This window comes from Nipponia nippon, unplaced genomic scaffold (assembly GCF_047370975.1).
Source record: "Nipponia nippon isolate SJK-2023a ecotype South Korea unplaced genomic scaffold, ASM4737097v1 scaffold_31, whole genome shotgun sequence".
In the NCBI taxonomy this organism is placed as follows: Eukaryota; Metazoa; Chordata; class Aves; order Pelecaniformes; family Threskiornithidae; genus Nipponia; species Nipponia nippon.
Window position 1 is genome coordinate 2397837 of NW_028262349.1, and position 19672 is coordinate 2417508.

Sequence of the window (19672 nt, forward strand, 5' to 3'; positions counted from 1 at the left end):
TGTTAAGAATTTGTGAGATGAAAACACATATATTCAATGCACAGCGGTCAAGAAAAGTACCCAACTGTTTAAATGCAGCCTAAATAGCAATAGAGACACAAAGTGCAAATAGACTTACAGTCCCAGTATGACTGCGTGGAGGTCTGCTTATTAGGACTGGCATGCATCACTGCAGCTCAGCTGAGTAACGCTCAAGTACTAAGCTCTTAGCCAGTTTCCACACACCATTAGCTGTTTCATACTGACTGCAGTATCACATGATAATAACTATCTTTAAGTTGTTTACTAAGTCAACATATCACAGAGAAACTGAGCCTGGCAGGCCAAGCCAAGTAGCTAAGTGGTTAAAATGCACGTTTTTTTGCTCCTTGCTCCTCTTCCTTTACCTCTTACGCTGTAGGTGCCCTCTGACCATGGCCTGCAGGAGACAAATTCTCCTCTTCTGCTGAAGGTAGCATTTTCGCTCCCTGTATCTTCGCCATGCTGATTGAATATAAATGGCAGCATTATTCCTCTGCAATGCCATCCTAACACAACGGGAACGCCAGCAAGCCTGAGAAGGGAGATTTCTAAAGTAAGGGAGGCGTACTTGAAAGTGGGGAGTGTTATTTGAGGGAGTTGGTTTGTCAAGAAAAGAAGATTGGCAATTCTCAAAGATACCTGTAAAACAATGGCTGCCTGCCTTGTTCTGAGAAAGCGTCTCCTTTCTAAAACCATCCTGAGCCAGCTCTGAAGGAGAATGATTTTCCTGATCACTTCTTTGTGTAGTGTATCCTGTAGTATCTGCCGTTCAGCCTCTTTCATAAAAACCTGCTCAGTTAAAGAAAAGTTCATCAATAAACAGCTAATAGGCACCTTTCAGCCCCCACTGGAGGCACCTCCACGAGCTAAAAAATGAGAACGGTAATACTTATTACTGAACCAAACCTTATCAGCTGACAGCAATTAGCACGCCCAAAAAGAAGTCCTTTTGTTTTACCAAATCTTGGTGTTTAGATTCTAAAACATACAACTGTACTTAGAGCCTTCAAATCATAGAACCCTTCTAAAATGAAAACATTGACCTGTTTGACAAATGCCAATAACAACAATTTCCCAAAGGTAATATCCATACAATACAGAACTGTACTGTATTGCAAGAAGATAGGTTGGCATCAAAAACAATGAGACAACTACTAATGTCTGTGTCAACATTTACAAGAGTTAAAATAGCTAATTTAAATACAAAATGCAGAAAAGAGCAACACCTGTAAATGAATGGCACTAAATTTTGCAATGTACATCAACATTTCTTATTGGCTTACGGAAAGTTTCACAGACCTTGGTTGTCCCTATTTGATAGTAGTTTTCATCCAGTTTTAGTTTATTCAAATAAACACAAATGTCTTCCTTAGAGGCCTTGGCATTTTTGGGCAGTAACACCTGAAACTGTTCTATGAATTCCTGTGAAAAGCAGAGACAGCAAGAGATCAAAGTTAGAAGGCAATTCACAAGTTGAGAGTTTTAGCTGAATTTTAGAAATCTAGTTAAGACATCTGAGCTATAGGGGTTTGAAAGTACTTATTTCTCACTCCAAATTGAGCTATTTTTTCCTACTCTGTAAAATGCAGGCTTCACTCAGACTCCAATTAACAGTAAATATCATCTATATGATCTATAAAGCTACACGCACAGAGTATTTTATAGAAAACTAATTCACATACGGAGACAGTAATGTGCAGCACCGATTGCTCGTACAGCACTCAGAATGCTTTCCCTCACGCAACAAGCAGAACAACTTACTGGTGGATGACTCGCACAATAGTTTAGACTACAACTTGTTACCATGCAGGCTCTGTCAAAACTAAAGTGGATTTTTACAGTTCATCCCAAGCGGTCATGAGCTTCACATGAAGAGAGACACAAAAGACTCTGAGGCAATGTGTGTTTTTGCAAAAAGAGCAGGTATTTCTGAAGGCATAATCCACTTCCAGTTCCTCACGTACCTGGAATGTATATTTGGCACTGTAGCCGGATCTTCTGATTCGCACAGTTTCTAGCATGCCAGTGTATCTTAACTGTTGAAGCACCAAGCTTTCATCAAAAAGCATCTCTTTCTGAAAAAGATCAGCAGTCAACAGCTCGTAAATGCCCGAAGAGTCCTATTTCTGTCCAGTAGAGAAAGCACATTCTGTTTTCACACCCTAGTTACCTTACACCTTCGTACAGAATGACAGTGAACAAATCAAAACAGATATTTTACAGGGCGAGAAGACTTAGATCCTCAGCAGTCAGCTCAGCTCTTAAGGCGGTCTTACCTTCTCAGCGTTGGAGCGGATGCAACGGATGAAGAATGGCTCAGCTTTACCCAGTGTCTCCAGTAACTTATTAAGTGAAGTCTGAAATGAAATATTCAGAAACATTTTTTTCTTCAGATATCAGCATTTTGAGTTGCATTTGACATCAGTACAGCTTCTTCCTTGGAAATAAGATTCTTTCAGGTCTGATGGCTATACAAAATCCAAGATGGCAGTTCTCCTGTACTGCACAGCAGATCCCTGCATTTGTTTTTACCTTTTCTCAAGATAATGGACTTTGCACATGCTGTTATGATAGCACTAGATCTGCATATAAGGATGAGGCTGATTGGACAGAGGACTAACATTTCATAGCACAAGGGTAGTCTCTCAATGTAGTCTAACTTTAATCAAGTAATAAACCCTACTTCAAACAAATCGCCAAAATAAAAACCATTTTGTTTTTCAGGCAAGAGCAGCCTAGATCAGACCAGGAAGGTCTGGTCCCCTGAGGTCAGGGTGCACCACCACATCACATCAGTCACCTACCTGGAACTGTGCGCTTATGCTAGGGGGTTTCTTCTTTTTGTGTAAGTGCAAGAGGGATTTTGTAGTTCGATCATGCAGAGTCATGCTTACTATGAGCTTCAGAGATTTGGAATCCAGCAAGTTCTAGAAGAAAGTTTTCATAATCAACAAAGTACAAGTCCCTTAACTGAAGGGGAAATATTTCCATCTGCATCAAAACGAGTAAGAATGAAACCAACTACCTAGAGTTCCACATTCATTCCATGTTCTCGTAACTATTTCTATTTTAGACCAAAGCATCTTCTTAAGAGTGAAACTTTTCCATTGCCCCATCCCAAGAGCGCAAAGTGAACAAGTTGAATTACATAATCACTGTTTGCCTTCAATGACTTGATTAGAAATGGCTTTGTGTATTTATGGCATCTCTAGTCTCATTAAACAGATGCCAACTCACAATTTTTTCCTGTTCAGCAATTCTTATAAAGGTGAACGTTTACTTATCCTTTAGATTGTCAAAAATGAAGTTTTAGAGGATAAATGATACTTCTCTACACTGTGAAATGGTATTTTCTGAAGTGAGTTCTGTCAATCAAAATGAATGTTCACAATGAAAAAAAAAAAAACCAAACAAAAACAAACCCCAAGAGAAATCTAAATTTACTGAATAACTTTACCTTGGGAATGATCTGCTTTTGTTTGATACCTCTACTTTTCCTGTTAAAATATTAAAGATCATTTAAGAAAAAAATATACATGATTTTTGGTTATTTCAGCAAGTCATAAGTTGGTGCAATTTATGAGGCAAGATGAAGGACAGAAGAAAATCAGCACAACAGCAGCAGGGTGTGTTCATGCACGTCTCTTACAAGTGATCAATGCAAGAAATGCAAACTGCTTTGCAACAAGAATTATTTTTTTTTTTAAATAAATTCTGTAGGTATTGGAAGCTTTCAAAAGTGAAACATTGTCTGTAAAGTTAAAGCTGTTAAAAACTGCACTGTTGCAGAGACTACATTTGTGCAAGTTATTCTATTTAGCTAACTGTACGGTCATTGAACTCTCGCCATAACACTAAGGCACTATCAAATCAAAATACTTGATTCAGAAGTTATTGCTGCTTGCACCAGAACCCCTGTGAAAAGTACTTAACTGCTCACAGAAGGACAACACATGCCCCAGCACTCCACTTACGAATTCTGGTATGTCTGAGATCACCCCCAGAACTTCCTGGGGCACTACGCAAACCTCAGGCAGAGCTCTCAGCCACGCACAGACAGTGAACTAGAAGCGGAAGCTCTCAGAAACAAGGCTGTAGTTCACATCCTCCTATTTCTAAGCGTGTTAACTCCGTGATGTAAGGCATGTTCCAACTCCGTGCCACCCAGTTTACATTTATTTGTTATACAATGGACCGCAGACTGATTTTCTTACACATGCATAGGTGTGCACATGTAAAGACTCTTAACCCAGGAATATACACGGCATTGGCATCCTGAATTTCAGGAAACCATTAGTTATAACTTGTGAGAGATTTCATTGTCGAATGTTTTGAAACAGCAAGCTTGTACGATATACTTGGGTTTTAAAGCAAGTTTACATGAAAAGTAGGTTTAGCTTTCAGCTAATGCAATGAAGCAAAAAGAGCATTCTCTACAGTCTTTATATATTTTAGAAGGAATTATTTTGTTCTTAATTGTCTTGTTTAGTTTTTTTGCAGAAGACAAACTTGGGACAAGTATATTTTCTATGGACTAGAATAACTGCTTGGTTATTGTTGCACTTTCAAAGCAATACCTAGAGCACCAGAACTCACATGAAGTGGGAGCGGTGTTGAAGTCGACTGAGTGACCGAAGCAGCTTACAGGGATCATCACCCTGCCATGGAAGTCCTTTTATACTTGCGATGATTTGTTCATGCATGTCTCTAAAATGATTCACAGCAAAACAAAGATGGCAAACAGAGACACACAGCCATGAGAGAGGGGAAAAAAGGAATTAAAAACCCAAGAGATCCCATCACCAAGTGTGCTCCAAACAGTAGCAGGTCAATCCCAGACTACTTTTTCCTAAGCATGAATGATTCTGATGTCAAGTCAGCACTTTCTACTCTGTTAGTGCCCTAAAATTTAATTAAACTTACTCTCTAATTCTACCTTTTTATGTAAATTCTTGAGCCATCAATTTAGAAAACAGAGGGAAATTTAGTGAAATGTACTTCATGTCCAAGGAACCTTTTTGTTCAGCTAAGTAGCCTTTTCAAATAGATATAAGCTTCTTTATATCAAGCAGTAAATATTTTTATATATAGATCTGACTACTAAAATGAGGCTGCTTAAGCAGACTTACATCAGAAAAGTAAGTTAAAAACTAGCTATTACAGGAATAGTTGATGAAATTTTGTTTTTCGTTTCCATTTCAAACTTATTCACTCGTTTAGCTTTTCAAAGTAAGCCTGGGATGGTCCCTAATTCGTGGCAGATTCCATTATTTTAAGCATGCACCGTGCTTGTGAAGTGTTGTGTCTTGGCACAGAACTTACCTTCTTTACTCTCCAGAGAGGCACAAACCAAAAAGAACAGAAGCTTAAGAATCACTTCTGACTGTTAGATGCTATCACCATTCTGAGCTGCTCACTGAGGCAGCACATTATTACAGACAGCTGCTTGCTTCCCCTGGTACCTCTGAACATTTTTGAATATCAAGATTTTGTTTTAAGATATCACAAGGAAACAGACATGTATGACCAATCCTTTCACCCGAATTGTATCTTTAGTTCTAAGCTGCCACAAGCGACAGAGACTGTCCAGGATGAAGTAATTATGAAGCAGCACGAAGTCACTACTTTGTGTGTACTTCATGGCTTCACTTTTACACAGAGCATGCTCAGAAGGTCAGCCTGTCCAGGAATGTGCCTCCCTGGCCTTTATCTGCAGGCCTATTTCTACTTACTTCTTGTTTTCATAAAAAGAAATGATGTCTTCAAAAGCATTTATATCGAAATCCTCAGAACAATCAAATGAGAAATCAAGCATTGAGCAGCTGCAAAAGGAACACGTATAAAACCTAAATACTCCACAGAAAGGCAAATATGCCTATACAGAGCAACGTGTGGAGGCAGTTCCGTAGCACTTGCCCTGCCTCCTAATCATATCATAAGGCTGCAAAAAACATGAGTGCTCCTACGAATCCTTCACTGACACAGACTGGCTGCAGAGGAACACACGATACAAGGCAACATATAGAAAGTACAGACAGAGAACTCAAAAATTCAGTGGTAAATGGAACTGAGGCTATGTCACTAACATTTGGTAGTACTGGGTCTTACGTAAAATAAGGTAGAGTATTGTTTTGATAGTATTAAAAAGGCCAAACAAAACAAGACAGAAGAAATAAAACTTGCTATCCTTGTGGAAAGATCTACGTGACATTTGATATATGAAAATGCAACTCCGCAATTCAGGTCTTTTCCCTGATGAGGGTTAAGTAAGTGTTTCTCACCGATAAACTTTTTCTACTGGTGTATTTGATCTCTGGAGTTCTCCAAGGGGAACTCTGGGTCCGTGACGTACCACTCCTGTTATGAAATAATCAACAAGTTGAATTTTGACAAAGATAGGAGCATAGCAGGCCAAAAAAAAAACCCCAAACCTACCAACCGTAACAAGCAAAATATCTATCCAAGGGCCTGGAATTTTTATTAGGTACTTTAGCTATGAAGCTAGACAACTTTGTTTCTCAAACTCCCTACTACTAGGAGGTAAATTGCAGCTGCTCAGAAAAGCTTTTCAAAATTAGTATTTAATCCTGATTACTCATTTGAAGCTTCAGGGAGGTCTGAGAAGATCAAAACCAATGATAAGACAAGCATGCATACTAGAACTAGTAATATCTTCCCCAACTTTTACAAATAGGACTTCAAATTTGACACAGCCTGCTAGAAATGGTGCACTTATTGGAGGAGGAAGTCTGAACGAGCTCAAATAAAACAGTGACAATCTCTTTGGTGTATGAAAGTTAAGGCATTTTCACAAGTCAGTTTTGTCCTTAGTACCAAACCAAGATTGCATCTGGATGATAAGGTTTTGCCGTCAACTGGTTCTGTCACAAAGCACTAACCAATTGCACGTATTTGAAAGCACTTCCAGAGCGTTTTTTCACACCATACCTGCAGTCTTCTGAGCTCTCTGGCGTCCAGCTTCTGCAAAGACAGCCATTGCTCGAATAGCTGCCCGCAGAACTGCCCAACGGAACACAGCTACAGGGTCCATTCCTATCAGCTCCCGAACGTAAGCACTGTCACTGCTTCGTAGTAAAGCAACGATATCTGGTCTCATGTAATCCATATTTTTCTCTCTGAAGTCCTGCAAAACAGGCACATTGAACCACAAGCTCTCAGGAAAGCTGTGTTTTGACCCAAGATATTAATCACTATCCAGAATAATTCATTATTCTAAATAATTCTCACTATAGTGAGTGTTATCCTCCAGTATCCAAACCACCAAAAAAAAAAAATTAAAGTACATCTGAGGACACATTTGATCCAGCCCATTCCCAGGAAATTTTCTACACCCTGACAAAAACTATCAGAAAGGCAAGGAAATTTTTCTTGTGGCCATCAGATCTATCACCTACTTTTATCTGGTATTTCACTTTCCCGGCAAAATGTCGAATAATAAAAGCAGGCTCCATCACTGGGGTTCCAACAAAAAACTTGTTCTCCTCATGCTGCTGCTTGAATTTTGCAAGTAGAGTTTGGTTGGTGGCATGTGGAAAACTAGGAATACAAAACGAAAGAGGTCAGCTGTTTTTCAAATATAGGTGCAAGGAACGGACTGAAGAACTTACTTTAATTGTAATTCCATGGTGAAACGCAAAAGTGAAAGTTTCTACGTTTCCTTAAGCCAAAGGTCAATTTTAGCATCAATTTATATCACCACAATATTGGAATCATTAGAAGCAAACTAGAGTGTAGATCGTAGTCATAAGACGATCCTCTGCTTCCCACAACATCCCTCTCCTTTTTAAAGTGCTTTATTTCTGTTCCCTTCCACAGTCCCTCCCCCCTCCCTGCTACACAATTTTTTTTTTTCAGAAGACATTTGTTGCTTACTTGCTTTCTTCGTCCAGAAGATAGAAGAGGCCCGTGGGCTTCTTGCTGATTAAGTGAATGCAGGCCACATTATCAGTATAGTCAATATTGTGCCAAGTGATCCCTTCACTCTTGTATTCCTCCTGTGTAGCTCAAGAAAATTCCCTCATCAGTACAGTGCCCTGACCTTTAATGTCCTGTGGCCTAAGCGCTTAAAAGACACCCTTGAACAGCTATGGCAAGTTGAGTTTGTTAGTTCAGGCAGCAGAAACAAAACGAAGGAAAATTTATAAGAACAGAACAGCAGGCATATTAGGTCAGCTCAAAGGTCCGCCTAGGCAAGTCACTCAACAGCGGATGCTTGGGGTAAAACTATTTAAAAACCAAAACAGTGAAAAGAATGTTTTGCTATGCCTTCCCAGCGATCGGCAGTCTGCGAACCTGGAGTTAGACGCTACATCTACACCATTACATTAAAAGCCTACGTAGACATATATTGGAAGAATTTAAGTCTTTTTTTCTCTTTCATAGTTCTCGTATTATGAGAAATGACAAATATTTAATATCAAGTTCCAGAATTTCCAAATTGCACTGTCAGATGAAATAACAGAAGTTTCAAAACAGGCAGTTAAGCCCTACACAACATCAACACCAGAACTTCCCTGAGGAAGCAATGTATATTGCTTAGGGTCAGAAAATTTGGAGCTCTCTTTGACAAAAGAATACGAAGCTCTTCCGCTGAAATGACAATGCATCAAGTGCTTGACAGGACAAGCTTCCCATTAAGATATGGAACCAAAATATCAGTTTTTCTAATGCTGTAAATGTCCACAGTAAAAGCTAACAATAAGGTACTAATGTAAAAAAGATATCCCACAGAAAATTAACTAAATAAGTCTTATGTTTAAAAAAAGACAAGGAGCACCTCTCACTGATCTATACGATGATGATTCTAAGAAATGGATTATTTTTAAGTAGGTAGAATTCCGTCTGCCTAATGACAGACTGCTCAGTGTGCAGGCCACATTACAGAACTGAAGTGCCATTTTCCACAGACAAAAAAGCCTTTCTTTAAAAAGATATAGAGATCCCCCCTGAGGGCCCTCACACTGCAAGAGATACAGGAAATGGGTCATTCAAGGATTAAGCTTATTTGGAAAAATGGCATTAGAAAAAAAGAAAACAATGTAACTATTTACTCTAGTCAGCCTGGATAGCCACTTCTGTCATAAGTTACAAACAGGGACCTCAACATGATGTTTACATATGAAGTTTGTATGTTTGGTCATTTTCTTCTCTTTAAAATGCTTGTTTAAAGTTATCTACATGTTGTTGACAAAATACCACATACTACGGAATGACTTCTTTCTTTCAGCAGAGCGACCCGAGAACAACATTTTAGCACAAACCAGAAAAAAATCCGAGTTTTGAGCAAAAAAAACCCCCAAATCTCAGTCTAGAAACAGGACTTGTTAGCTCGTGCAGCACTCAAAGCACTCTAAGAAAATGATACCATCTGCGAACAAGTAAATCAACATATACCAGTAATATCAGGATTTCAGAACTACCACCAATATCAACATACATTTGTATCCCCTAAATGCAGTCAGGTGGAAGAAGCAACAAAGACTGGTTATTAAATATTTACAAACTGACAAAAATAAGAGAAACTTTCCCAATTAAAAAAAAAAAAAAAGGCAAAAAACTGAAACAAACCCCTCATCTACTATTAAAAAAACCCAAAACAACCAACCAAAAAACCCCCCAAAACAAACCACCTACAACAAAAAAAACCCCACACCCGAAACAAACACCTCACCTACGGACTTTCAATCTCAAAGTTCACAGTTTCATCTGGCTTCTGTCTTGGGTTGCCTGAATGTCTTTTTTTGTTTCTTACAGTCAAGCAGAAACTTAATGCTAGCCCTCTGATGAAAGATCCCACTATCATTATTATGTGTACAGTACTAAATACAGCAAAGCTGCAACCAAACAAAACCATAATAAGCAATAATAAAACAAGAAATTTAAAAAATAAGGCTTTTAGAAATATATTCAAGCAATTATAAAAATTATGCCATGGGGTTTTGCAAAATAGTGGCTAAGTTTGCATAATATATAAGCACTTGATAAAAAACAAGTTTTTGTTTCAGCAACTCTAATTTCTTACCTGTTCCAGTTTGAAAATATGCTGATTGAAATAATACTGAAGCTGCTCATTTGCATAATTTATACAGAACTGTTCAAAACTGTTGGTTTCAAAGTCTTCAAATCCAAAAATATCAAGTACACCAATGGACAAACACTAAAAGAAGATGTGGAAATCTAGTTAAGCAATCTGTCACACAGTGACTTAACCCTCAACAGCTAACCATTACAAAAAGCACCTTAGTGTATGCTAATAGATTTTGAATTTAACAGTTATGTCTATTGTGAAAACAGAGATGATTAAATATTACCAAGAAATTTATCATGGACTTCAGAAGAATCAAAATTTATCCCAGATATCTGAACATGTCATCTATAGCATTCTCTGATGGCTCTAAGTACACAACCGTCTACAAAGACTTGTTTTTGTGAGAAACTTACTGCAACAGATTCCTCCATGTCCTTCTTATTAAGGAGAGCATGATTAATTCGCAGAACAATCCAATCAAACAGAGCACTGTATAAGGACTTTGCCATTGAATCACGAGCTGTTATTGCCTGCAGATGAAACAATGTTCATAACTTTGTTTTAAAACAGCATTTCTATTTCAGACCAGCATCACTCAAAGGTTACAATCCCAGCAGAGACAAATAAACCCAAAATTTTCCTTTACTGCTAAGTTCTAATGCTCCAGACATCCCTCGCTAAATGTAAAGGTGTGCCTTATTAGCTTTTTTGTAGCCAGATAAGCAAGTTTAATTATTTAAAATAATTCTACTACTGTTGTTTTACTCACCTCATTGAGACTATATGGCAAAATAAGCTTATCATTAGCAGTCACAGTTTTTCTTTTTGTTAGCACTTCTACTAGAATTTCTCGTTTAACCTTCAAAACAAGCAAGAACAAGAGTTACTGTCACCCTCAAACTCCCCAACGAGTAATCTGATGGCAATAGTAGACATCACAATTTCCTCAGAGAAGCCCAAGCTCTTTGACAACAGCTACTTTTATCATTCACCAATAGCTTTACAAGTTCTTCAACTTCTTTAAATTATTCCCAGCTTAGACGCATTCAGATGTTTCCCTATGGTGGCAAAGAACACGTCTCCACTAAATTCATTCCTGCTCGGCTCTGTGATTACTGAGTAAACAAAAGCTACTTCCATGCTATGGGCTATATTCCATACCTCATCCCAATAATTTCACCGATTTTATCCATTTCCCTGCCACAAGATAAGTGTTGTGGAAGTATCATAAACCAGATCTAGATATAGCAAACTGGGCAACAAGATACTCAAGTAAAATGCTGAGGCAGAGCATGACAAAAAGATCTATCAAACATTAGAGCTAAAGAGAAATACTCTACTTTCAAAAGCTGGGAAAGAATGTCCAACACTTCAGGAGGTCCTACTTCCAACCCTTCATCACGACCTGTAGCTTTCTTCTTGTACGTAACGTTGCCCAAATAAAGAATAGCTGAAAGTACTGCAAAAATCCTAAGGAAGAAAAATGGAATTTTATAAGAATTTTTCTTAGGAGTTCATTATAACAGGTTAGCAGACGTAATTCTACTTCAAGAATTTGTCTGTAAGCCCTCAAATACTCAGCTCTTTGCTTCCTACTGGACTAAATGTGATCCCAACCCATATGCGGCTTGTCACAATTCATGAACATTAACTAGCTATCAGTAACAGAAGCTTAAAGGATTCTACTCACTGTTTTTTTGTTGCTGAAAGGAAGCCAACCATCTCCATGGCTTGTTTTAGTCTTTCAAAGTCATGTCGGAGATCTTCCCCATCTTCAATTTTCAAGTTATGCTGTGAAGAGAGATCCATAATTAAAGGCAAAGAACAAAGCCCAAACATCACAAGAAAACAAGTATAATCTGTTCTGCTTTCTTTCATCTTTAACACGACAGACAGACAACACTTATCAATGCATTGCTAAATCCCTGTCACAGATTACCTGATTGAGGTAGAAATAATCTTCAGGTTGCTTGAGGTGAAATTCTTTACGCTCTTCCTCATTGACTCCAAGTAGCAAATAATAAAAGACATGGTAGTTCCTACAAAGTCAATACATTTCTCTTTCATGAAAATATAATGATTTTTCTTTTATTCTATATACTTTAAATGCTCTTAAACTCTTGATTGATTATGATTGTACAGTAAACTGTACTAATCTCTTACCTTTCATCTTTTTCTTGAGAAACGAGACGAGATTTTTCAAGCAGGTATTTTTCAACAACAGCCCTGAAGAGCCATAAAAAAATGAAAGCAGCATGAGGGCAAAAGAAAAGACCTCACAAAACATCAGACAGCAACTGCCAAGAGAGTTCAAATAATTAAATCTGCACTAGAATATACAAGAGAATAGCTTAGTCGCTATTTCAAACCTAAAACAAGAAATTCAGTATGCACTATACTGTAATTGGAGCAAAGAGAAATACCCAAGAAACACCTATCTTTAGTGCTTGGTTATAGTAGACATAACTGGAAAAAGGCAGACGAAGCTAGAAAAGTGCTGATGAAAAACTGTAAGAAGAAACAAGATATGCAGAGTGCTAACAATCTGTTATCTACTCCAAGATTAACAGCTATCTGACAAGGAATGCAAACTACAAGACCCCAAAAATATACTGCAGAGCTGTCCGATTCTCAATCTAACAAATTTGCTAGATTTTTATAATGGTATACACATCAGCCTAAAATGGAATCCAGCCAGCCAGAAAACCCCTTAAAGTTTGACAAAGTAATCTCCTCAACAATAATCTAAACTCCTTGACATGGGATACAACGAATGAGGCCAAAGTTTGAGCAGCTTTTTCTCATGCTGAAGACAAAACAAATGTAATCAAACCGTACCAATCTCCCGAGCTAGCGTGACTTCAGCTGAAAAGATGCCAATTTGGTTCAGAATAACACTCAAAGCAAATGTGGTACAGAGTTTCCAGTCATTTATGTTATTGCCATTTTGTAAACTGCAAACATGAAAAAGACCCAACGGAAAGACACACTGGAGCACAAAAGTCGGTGATAGCTAGTGACACGCCATAGGGCAGCAAGCTCCAGCTTCAGGCAGAATTCCATACCAATATTATGTATTATGGCACTGCACCTAAACAGCACAGGTACATCCTGACAACATGGGTGACACACTGCTGCAAATTTTGCAGATACAAGCATGAAAAATTTAAGATGTATTTTACAAACCAAGATCTGAAAGAAATGGTTTTATGGCATGATGTTAGACAAGTAACTACACAAGTATTTGCACACCAATTACTAATATCACAGAAAATTTTTGGACAAAATTCTTCACTTGAAGCAAAAGTGCCCGCTACTAAAGAAGAGCAAAGCATAATCTTTGATTAATATTGAGGGACTAGAGTAATATAGCATTATAGCATTATAGCATCTACTACGGGGTGAAAAATATAAATAGAATTTTAAGACTCAGCTGTGACTATCATATATTAAAAAAATGAATGTAGGTATAGAATATTTCACATTTGCCCTTCAGATAGACGCACACAATTTCAATTAAGTAAAATCATAATTTTATAGTCTTCTTTATAGCTGGTGTTTAAATTGTTTAAAATGGCTTCCTCAAATCTTTTTCATTCCTCTCCAACCCCTCTTAAAAATTCAAATCTTCTGTTTTTAATTGCAAAACGGAGAGGACAATAGGTGTTATGAAAAAAGCCTTTATTTAGCATGAAGGTAAAGATGCAGCAGCATTCAAATTCTTAACCTGGTATGGTTGTACAGCAACGTAAGAATATTATGCATCACCTGATTATTCCATAAAGCTCAGTTAAAGAGTCTTGAAAACTCCACAGCGGCAAGCTATTCTCACACAAGAAGAGCCTCAGTAAGGCAGCATTTTCTATACAACAGAGTCTTCACCAATTCCTAAAAGCACAGAGATCAAGCCCAGAAGAACCTCATACCGTACTTACCCTCGGACAATACCGTTCTCTAAATAGTTGACTTGAATAAACTTTCCAAAACGACTGGAGTTATTGTTATGTGCTGTTTTTGCATTTCCAAATGCCTGTAATAAAGCAAAATGAGTTAATTTTTAATTAAACAAAATATGCCAACACCTAGCTTTTCAAGCTCTTCTGTTCATTGCTCAGCCTCCTGTTAGCTTGCAGCATAAACTTGAAATACTATGGAAATGGCAGCATACAGACACCAAAAAGGCAGCTTAGGAAGCCTCCACTGTGCCTCACGGATCTATATACATTTATTATTTGCTCCATGCAATAATATTTGGGGGACTGAGGGAGGGGAATAATACATTTAGACATTTCCAAGAGTACAGGAAAGGTAATCGCAGCTAGAGAGCGCAAATCAGCCTCACTCACTAACAGTTATGACCTTAGAGAGGATATTCATAGGAAGAAGACAGCACAATTACCATGAAATTGCCTCTCCCATAGAAAAGCCACAAACTACGTCCTATTCCCTAACGTATTGCTCCCACTCAAAAATTTCACAATAAGCGCGCAAGCGAAAAACCTTTGGTTTACAGAACAATGTCATACTCATTGGCCAGCTAACCCCACTACACAACACCGAAAAATGTAGTTTCATTATGAGGTGTTAGGACAGGGGAAAAGCCAAGTACGGCACAAATCCTAATTGTGCATCTTTAATACTTCCGCCTGTATCACGAGCCCTCTGATAGGTGCTAGTACACACATAACACAAAATATCCTCTGCATGAGCCACTCTTAAGAACTATAAAGGTAACTTCTTACATCTAAAAGTCCAGTAGGATTAGTTATTGGGAATGTCCTTAACTTTATCAACTCTTAACTATGCATTTTTAGGTTAAGAGAAACTTGTCATCCTTCTAACATGCAGGAGGCAATCCAACATATAGAGAAGAAAGCCTGTGTAAAATGCAATTCTTTGGAAAAATACACTGCTCAGTGTAGACTATCACCAGCAATTCCTGCCACAGATATTTCCTCTTAAAGCTCCAGGCAATTAAGGCCTCCATTAGGAAATCCGCCTCCCCTAATATAGAACATTCGTAGAATGATTTCACAAAAATGCCACCCTCTTCCTACACACACGCACACATCCGGAGAATGATGGACATGTGAATACTGTACACAACATAGAACTAAACTGTTTATACATAAAACTGCCCAATTATGGTGTCTATCCTAGGGGAGTACTGTTTTCATGACAGTCATATTGTCTGTATATTGAAACTCTTCCCTTCTTTTTTTTCTTGTTTTTTTCCAAACTATCTTAAGGGTTGCAGCTGCACTGTAGTGTGACACCTGGATCACTAATTCCAAAACACGTTTTTTTTAGAGCCCATTTTGCATACATATGCATATTAATGTATGCATAAAATCCACATCAACTCCTTACAGTTACCAACCACCACCAAACCAAAAGCAGAAGTGCAGTAACATCAGCACAGCAAATTGTCTGCCTTGTAAATCAAAAAACCCTATTCCTCTCCCCCCGACAGTGGCTCTCTGAAGAACACCATCCAGCTTCCCATTTAGTATATTAAGAAATTTGTTGCAGTGAACTTTGCCAGGCTGCAGAAGAGTGGACTTGCAAATTGATTCTGAAAAACCTTCTTTTTAGAAAGTTTTCTAACTTAAGCCACCAGTTAACTATCAGTTTACTACATAGAGTCAACAAACCAAAACATAGTATAGCTAAATTTGCCACATTATTTTTTAATAATAAATATTTTGGCATTATAGAGTTAAGAAATCCCATAACCCGGGCTTCCTGAAAAACTTTTCTTAGTGATTACTCATGTAAGCAATGAATACAGTTTAAAACTAAAGGCTCTTATGATCTCATGTGTCTGGTATTTAGTCAAAGCATACAGCAAATTCTTAAAAGCTGATCTAATATTATCAGGTTTTAGGAAAGTTTTCATGTACTGAATGGTTTTCTCATAAGAGCCTTTAACATCTACAACTTTTTAAAGAACATTCCAAGTTGCTTAACTTTTTGGGTGGGTTTTTTTTTTTTTTTGTAACATTTCACTTTAAACCCTAATCACTGCTACCATATTCTTCAATATACTTTGATGAGTCAACTATATAAGAAGTGACGTTCCTGCCTAAAATCTGAAAGGTCCAAAAATTTGAAATGTTAAATATTTTGGTATTTAGCAGTTAGATATCTTTAACCTACTGTAGCTTTATCCTAGAAAAAAAGGATTACAGATAAGAATTAAGCTCCCATATTACCTAGCCATTGCTCTGCATGGAAACATCTTTCACAGATAATTCTAGCCAGGTACTCTATACATAGCTCAAGTTCAACCAAAATATCTCTCTGGTTTGCCTTTACAGAGAGCCAGCTACGCCTTTACAAAATAAATTCAGAAGGTGTGAGGGGACAAGAGACCATCTCAGCTGAAGAGAAATAATCACTTATATAACCAAATCCATTTACTGTTTTCCCTTGTGAGCCCATGAGGAGACAGATAAAAACGAAAAACTAAAGCTAAATCTCTCCAGTGCAGAGCACTAGCTATACAAAAAGAGGGCGAATTAAAAATAGCAGACCAAGGCCAGCAGGAATCAGAGTTGGGATAGCCTATTCTGGGAGTCAGGAAGTCATCCAACCCATCCTCTTACCTTGGAATGCAAGAGACAAACTGGAGTCTGCTACTCAAACCTCCTACAACAGTGACAGCTTTAAAAGTATTCAGAAAAAAGCCAAATTCTCCTTTTATTTGCTGTAAAGAGAAAACCCCAAATCACACGCATGCTCCTATCATCTACCTCAGGAGCACAACTAAAAACCTCACTGAATTCTTTCATAAGAATTGCCAAATTTTGAAAAACCTACCAGAGTTTCTATGTAAACCACTCTAATCCATGGCAGAACCACCACTGCACAGACCAATCTTTTAACGTGCCAAATGACATCGAAGACTCAAATTACACACCCTGGAAGAGGAAATGACTGCTTTGGAGTTGAACTCAGTTTAGTAATAGTCTTCACAAACATGCTGCAAAATATCCACTCATTAGCACAGAAGTTGTAGGGTCATTTTGCAACTCTGCCTGCTGTGTGATGTCCTGGGTAAGGCTCAGCAACCCACAGGATAAGACTGTATAAAGGACAAGGTGATTTTTCCCCAAGAGATCTCTGCAGCAAGGGAAAAGTATGCAACAACGCATTTCTACAAAAAAAAAAAAATAGCAACATCCAACCAAATGGAAAAAGGAAGTTCCATTCCTCCTCTGATTATGATTCTTAAAACAAACACATGCAGATAATAGCCTCAAAACAACTACTTTCCCTTAAATAGAACAGACTACACCCACTAAATATATACGCAGACTTTTATGGTAAATACAAATGAAAACCAGAGCTGAAGCACCACACAGTTTAAGTCCATCTTATACCAAAACCACAAGCACAATGGGACTGTAATAAAGAAAACAGAGCTGACAGCAAATTGCTTTACTCTGTTTTCCATAGAATGGTAAAGCATAAAAGTTTACTTTCTACAATGAAATTTAACAAACTTTTTAATATGCTGAGTTCTAGAAAATCTCATATCCCCCCCCCCTTATTGTGCTGTCACTATTAATTCATATTTACAACTGTCTTTTTCAGAAGACCACTTAATGAATGCTTCCTGTTGGACTTTCCATTTTATTTGGGCCTTAATTCTTTTCAAAGAATGGTTCAGTGCCATTAAGAAATCTTCAAGAACTTATCTAAATAGAAATAAGCAACGCTTTTCAAAATAATATGTGAGAAAGTTATGACAACCCCAGTATTTCCACCTGTCCTGCTGCTCCTCAGCTTCCCTTTCAGAGGGAAATGAACTTTCAGCACACTAAGAAAATAACTTTGCTAATAAACGGAAGATACGAAGGGTTACAATTTAACAACAGACAGCAAGCCAACAGGACCTTTGCTGCCAGAAGAGGAAGCTCCGATTCCCTCTTACCGTGTCCCCCGCCGCATGTTCCCAGCCCCTCGCTCAGTTTGCTGCCACTTTACCAAATTAATTGCCTTGAAGAATCTGATAAGTTAACTTTAGGTCTCGAAAATAAGTTCAGAGTGTTAGATTGCACGCTGTGCATTTTATATCTGAAACGTGTTTTAAGACATTTTTCCCTGACGAAAGGAAAATACAAATTTCTTGGAAACTTCTTAAGTGCGTATGGAAAGGTTTAATTATCTTGTTCGAGACTCTATAAAACAAAGGTTTCATTCACTATTCCCAGTTTGACCCAAATAATAGTTCCCAAACGTGAATTCCTTCTTAGGACTTCAACTGTAAGTAAACTGAACTTAACAGTCAATACAAGAAGGCAAAACTCCAAGTCAGGGAACTATACTTCAATCACTAAATTTAGAAGAGAATGAAAAAGTCAGGAGTATCTTAAAACACAGCCTATCTTTTACCTTCCTAACAGTTTTAAAGGAACTGCTCTTTACTATAGATGAACCTGGCAGTGATAGGTTAACGGTTGGACTTTTCCAACCTTAACCATTCTATGATCTATGTTAGATTTTATTTTTTTTAATTGTTTCTCCAGGCTGAGAGCAATTCCTATACAGCTAAGGCAACTGTACGTCTCACAAACTGCTAAAAACCAGCCCAAAACACAGCTTTAGGCTGTGCTGAAGCACCACCGTCCCATGGAAGCAGCCAGCCTTTCAGATTCTTTTTGTCTAGAAAGCTGCAAGCCGTGCCAAACGTAATCAGAAGCAGTGCAAGTTACCTCTGCTTATTAGATCCCCAACAAGGAATCTTATGAACAGCTCAGACTGGTGCCAAGATTGAGCAAGAAGCATCTGAGGGTCAGAGGCTAACCCATGACCAACTTTCCTTTCACTAGCGCATGTGACGGCAATTGTGCTAGTACCATATCTAATTTTTAACTACACTGTCTCAATATCATGTATTTCATTTCTCAGATGTTTGAGAAGGTAATATCAAGCAACATTTAAGGTCAAATCTCCTTTCATGGTACAACTATAACTCCATTCCTCAAAGCCTAGAAATTGTAGGCAAGGAGCTAACAATAGTTTATCTTCAAATTACTTACGCATTTGAACAGAGAATAGTTAGCCAACATGGAAACAGGATTCGCTAAGAAAGAGGTTTCCAAGATCACTAAGTATGCAACAATAAAATTATAAATCCATCTCTATAACACACTAACAGTGCTCACTGTGCTAGAAATGTTTAACTCTGAACTTTTACAAAAGGTCAACCTACAAACAGACACATTTTACTTGGGCGTCAGGAAAATAAGAGGTCACTAAAAAGGGGAAGTTCTGAGCCAAAATGCAACCAACTTGTACATCATAAAAGTCAGGGAAACAGACTTCAGTCAAGAGTACATTTTCATCTTTCATGAGGACTCAAAATAAAATTTCAAAATTAAACAGAACATTCTCAAATAGTTTAGGCACACTACAAAATCATTCATGCAAAAAATCCCCTGAAATATCCATTCAAGAAAAATTCCCTTTTACTGCTTCAGTTCCCTTAAGTAAAAACCCAAATAAGTCACCACAGTTGGATTTAGAAGTGACCAACTCTGACAGAAGAGTTTGTCGTCAGTTTAACTTCCACAAAACAAAGTAAGCTTTCCGTGC

General features: G+C 37.8%; 1 protein-coding gene across 11 annotated transcripts in view; it reads right to left on the reverse strand.

Annotated features, from left to right (window-relative positions):
* The window catches only part of MYO9B (myosin IXB), a 44919-nt gene that overhangs the window by 12392 nt on the left and 12855 nt on the right, over nt 1-19672 (reverse strand). For 7 of the 11 annotated variants that reach the window (XM_087769751.1, XM_087769747.1, XM_087769749.1 and 4 more), the window contains 21 exons: nt 14005-14099; nt 12233-12295; nt 12009-12108; nt 11760-11860; nt 11410-11539; nt 10839-10928; nt 10483-10599; nt 10064-10198; nt 7915-8036; nt 7437-7578; nt 6970-7165; nt 6303-6378; nt 5754-5843; nt 4618-4728; nt 3479-3518; nt 2826-2948; nt 2298-2378; nt 1986-2096; nt 1321-1443; nt 661-810; nt 387-553 (listed from right to left, as the gene is read on the reverse strand). In XM_087769751.1, the coding sequence (XP_087625877.1) occupies nt 387-553; nt 661-810; nt 1321-1443; nt 1986-2096; nt 2298-2378; nt 2826-2948; nt 3479-3518; nt 4618-4728; nt 5754-5843; nt 6303-6378; nt 6970-7165; nt 7437-7578; nt 7915-8036; nt 10064-10198; nt 10483-10599; nt 10839-10928; nt 11410-11539; nt 11760-11860; nt 12009-12108; nt 12233-12295; nt 14005-14099 (2363 nt within the window). The remainder of the gene's footprint in view (nt 1-386; nt 554-660; nt 811-1320; nt 1444-1985; nt 2097-2297; nt 2379-2825; nt 2949-3478; nt 3519-4617; nt 4729-5753; nt 5844-6302; nt 6379-6969; nt 7166-7436; nt 7579-7914; nt 8037-10063; nt 10199-10482; nt 10600-10838; nt 10929-11409; nt 11540-11759; nt 11861-12008; nt 12109-12232; nt 12296-14004; nt 14100-19672) is intronic. The other 4 variants (XM_087769755.1, XM_087769753.1, XM_087769759.1 and 1 more) reach the window with 2 other exon arrangements.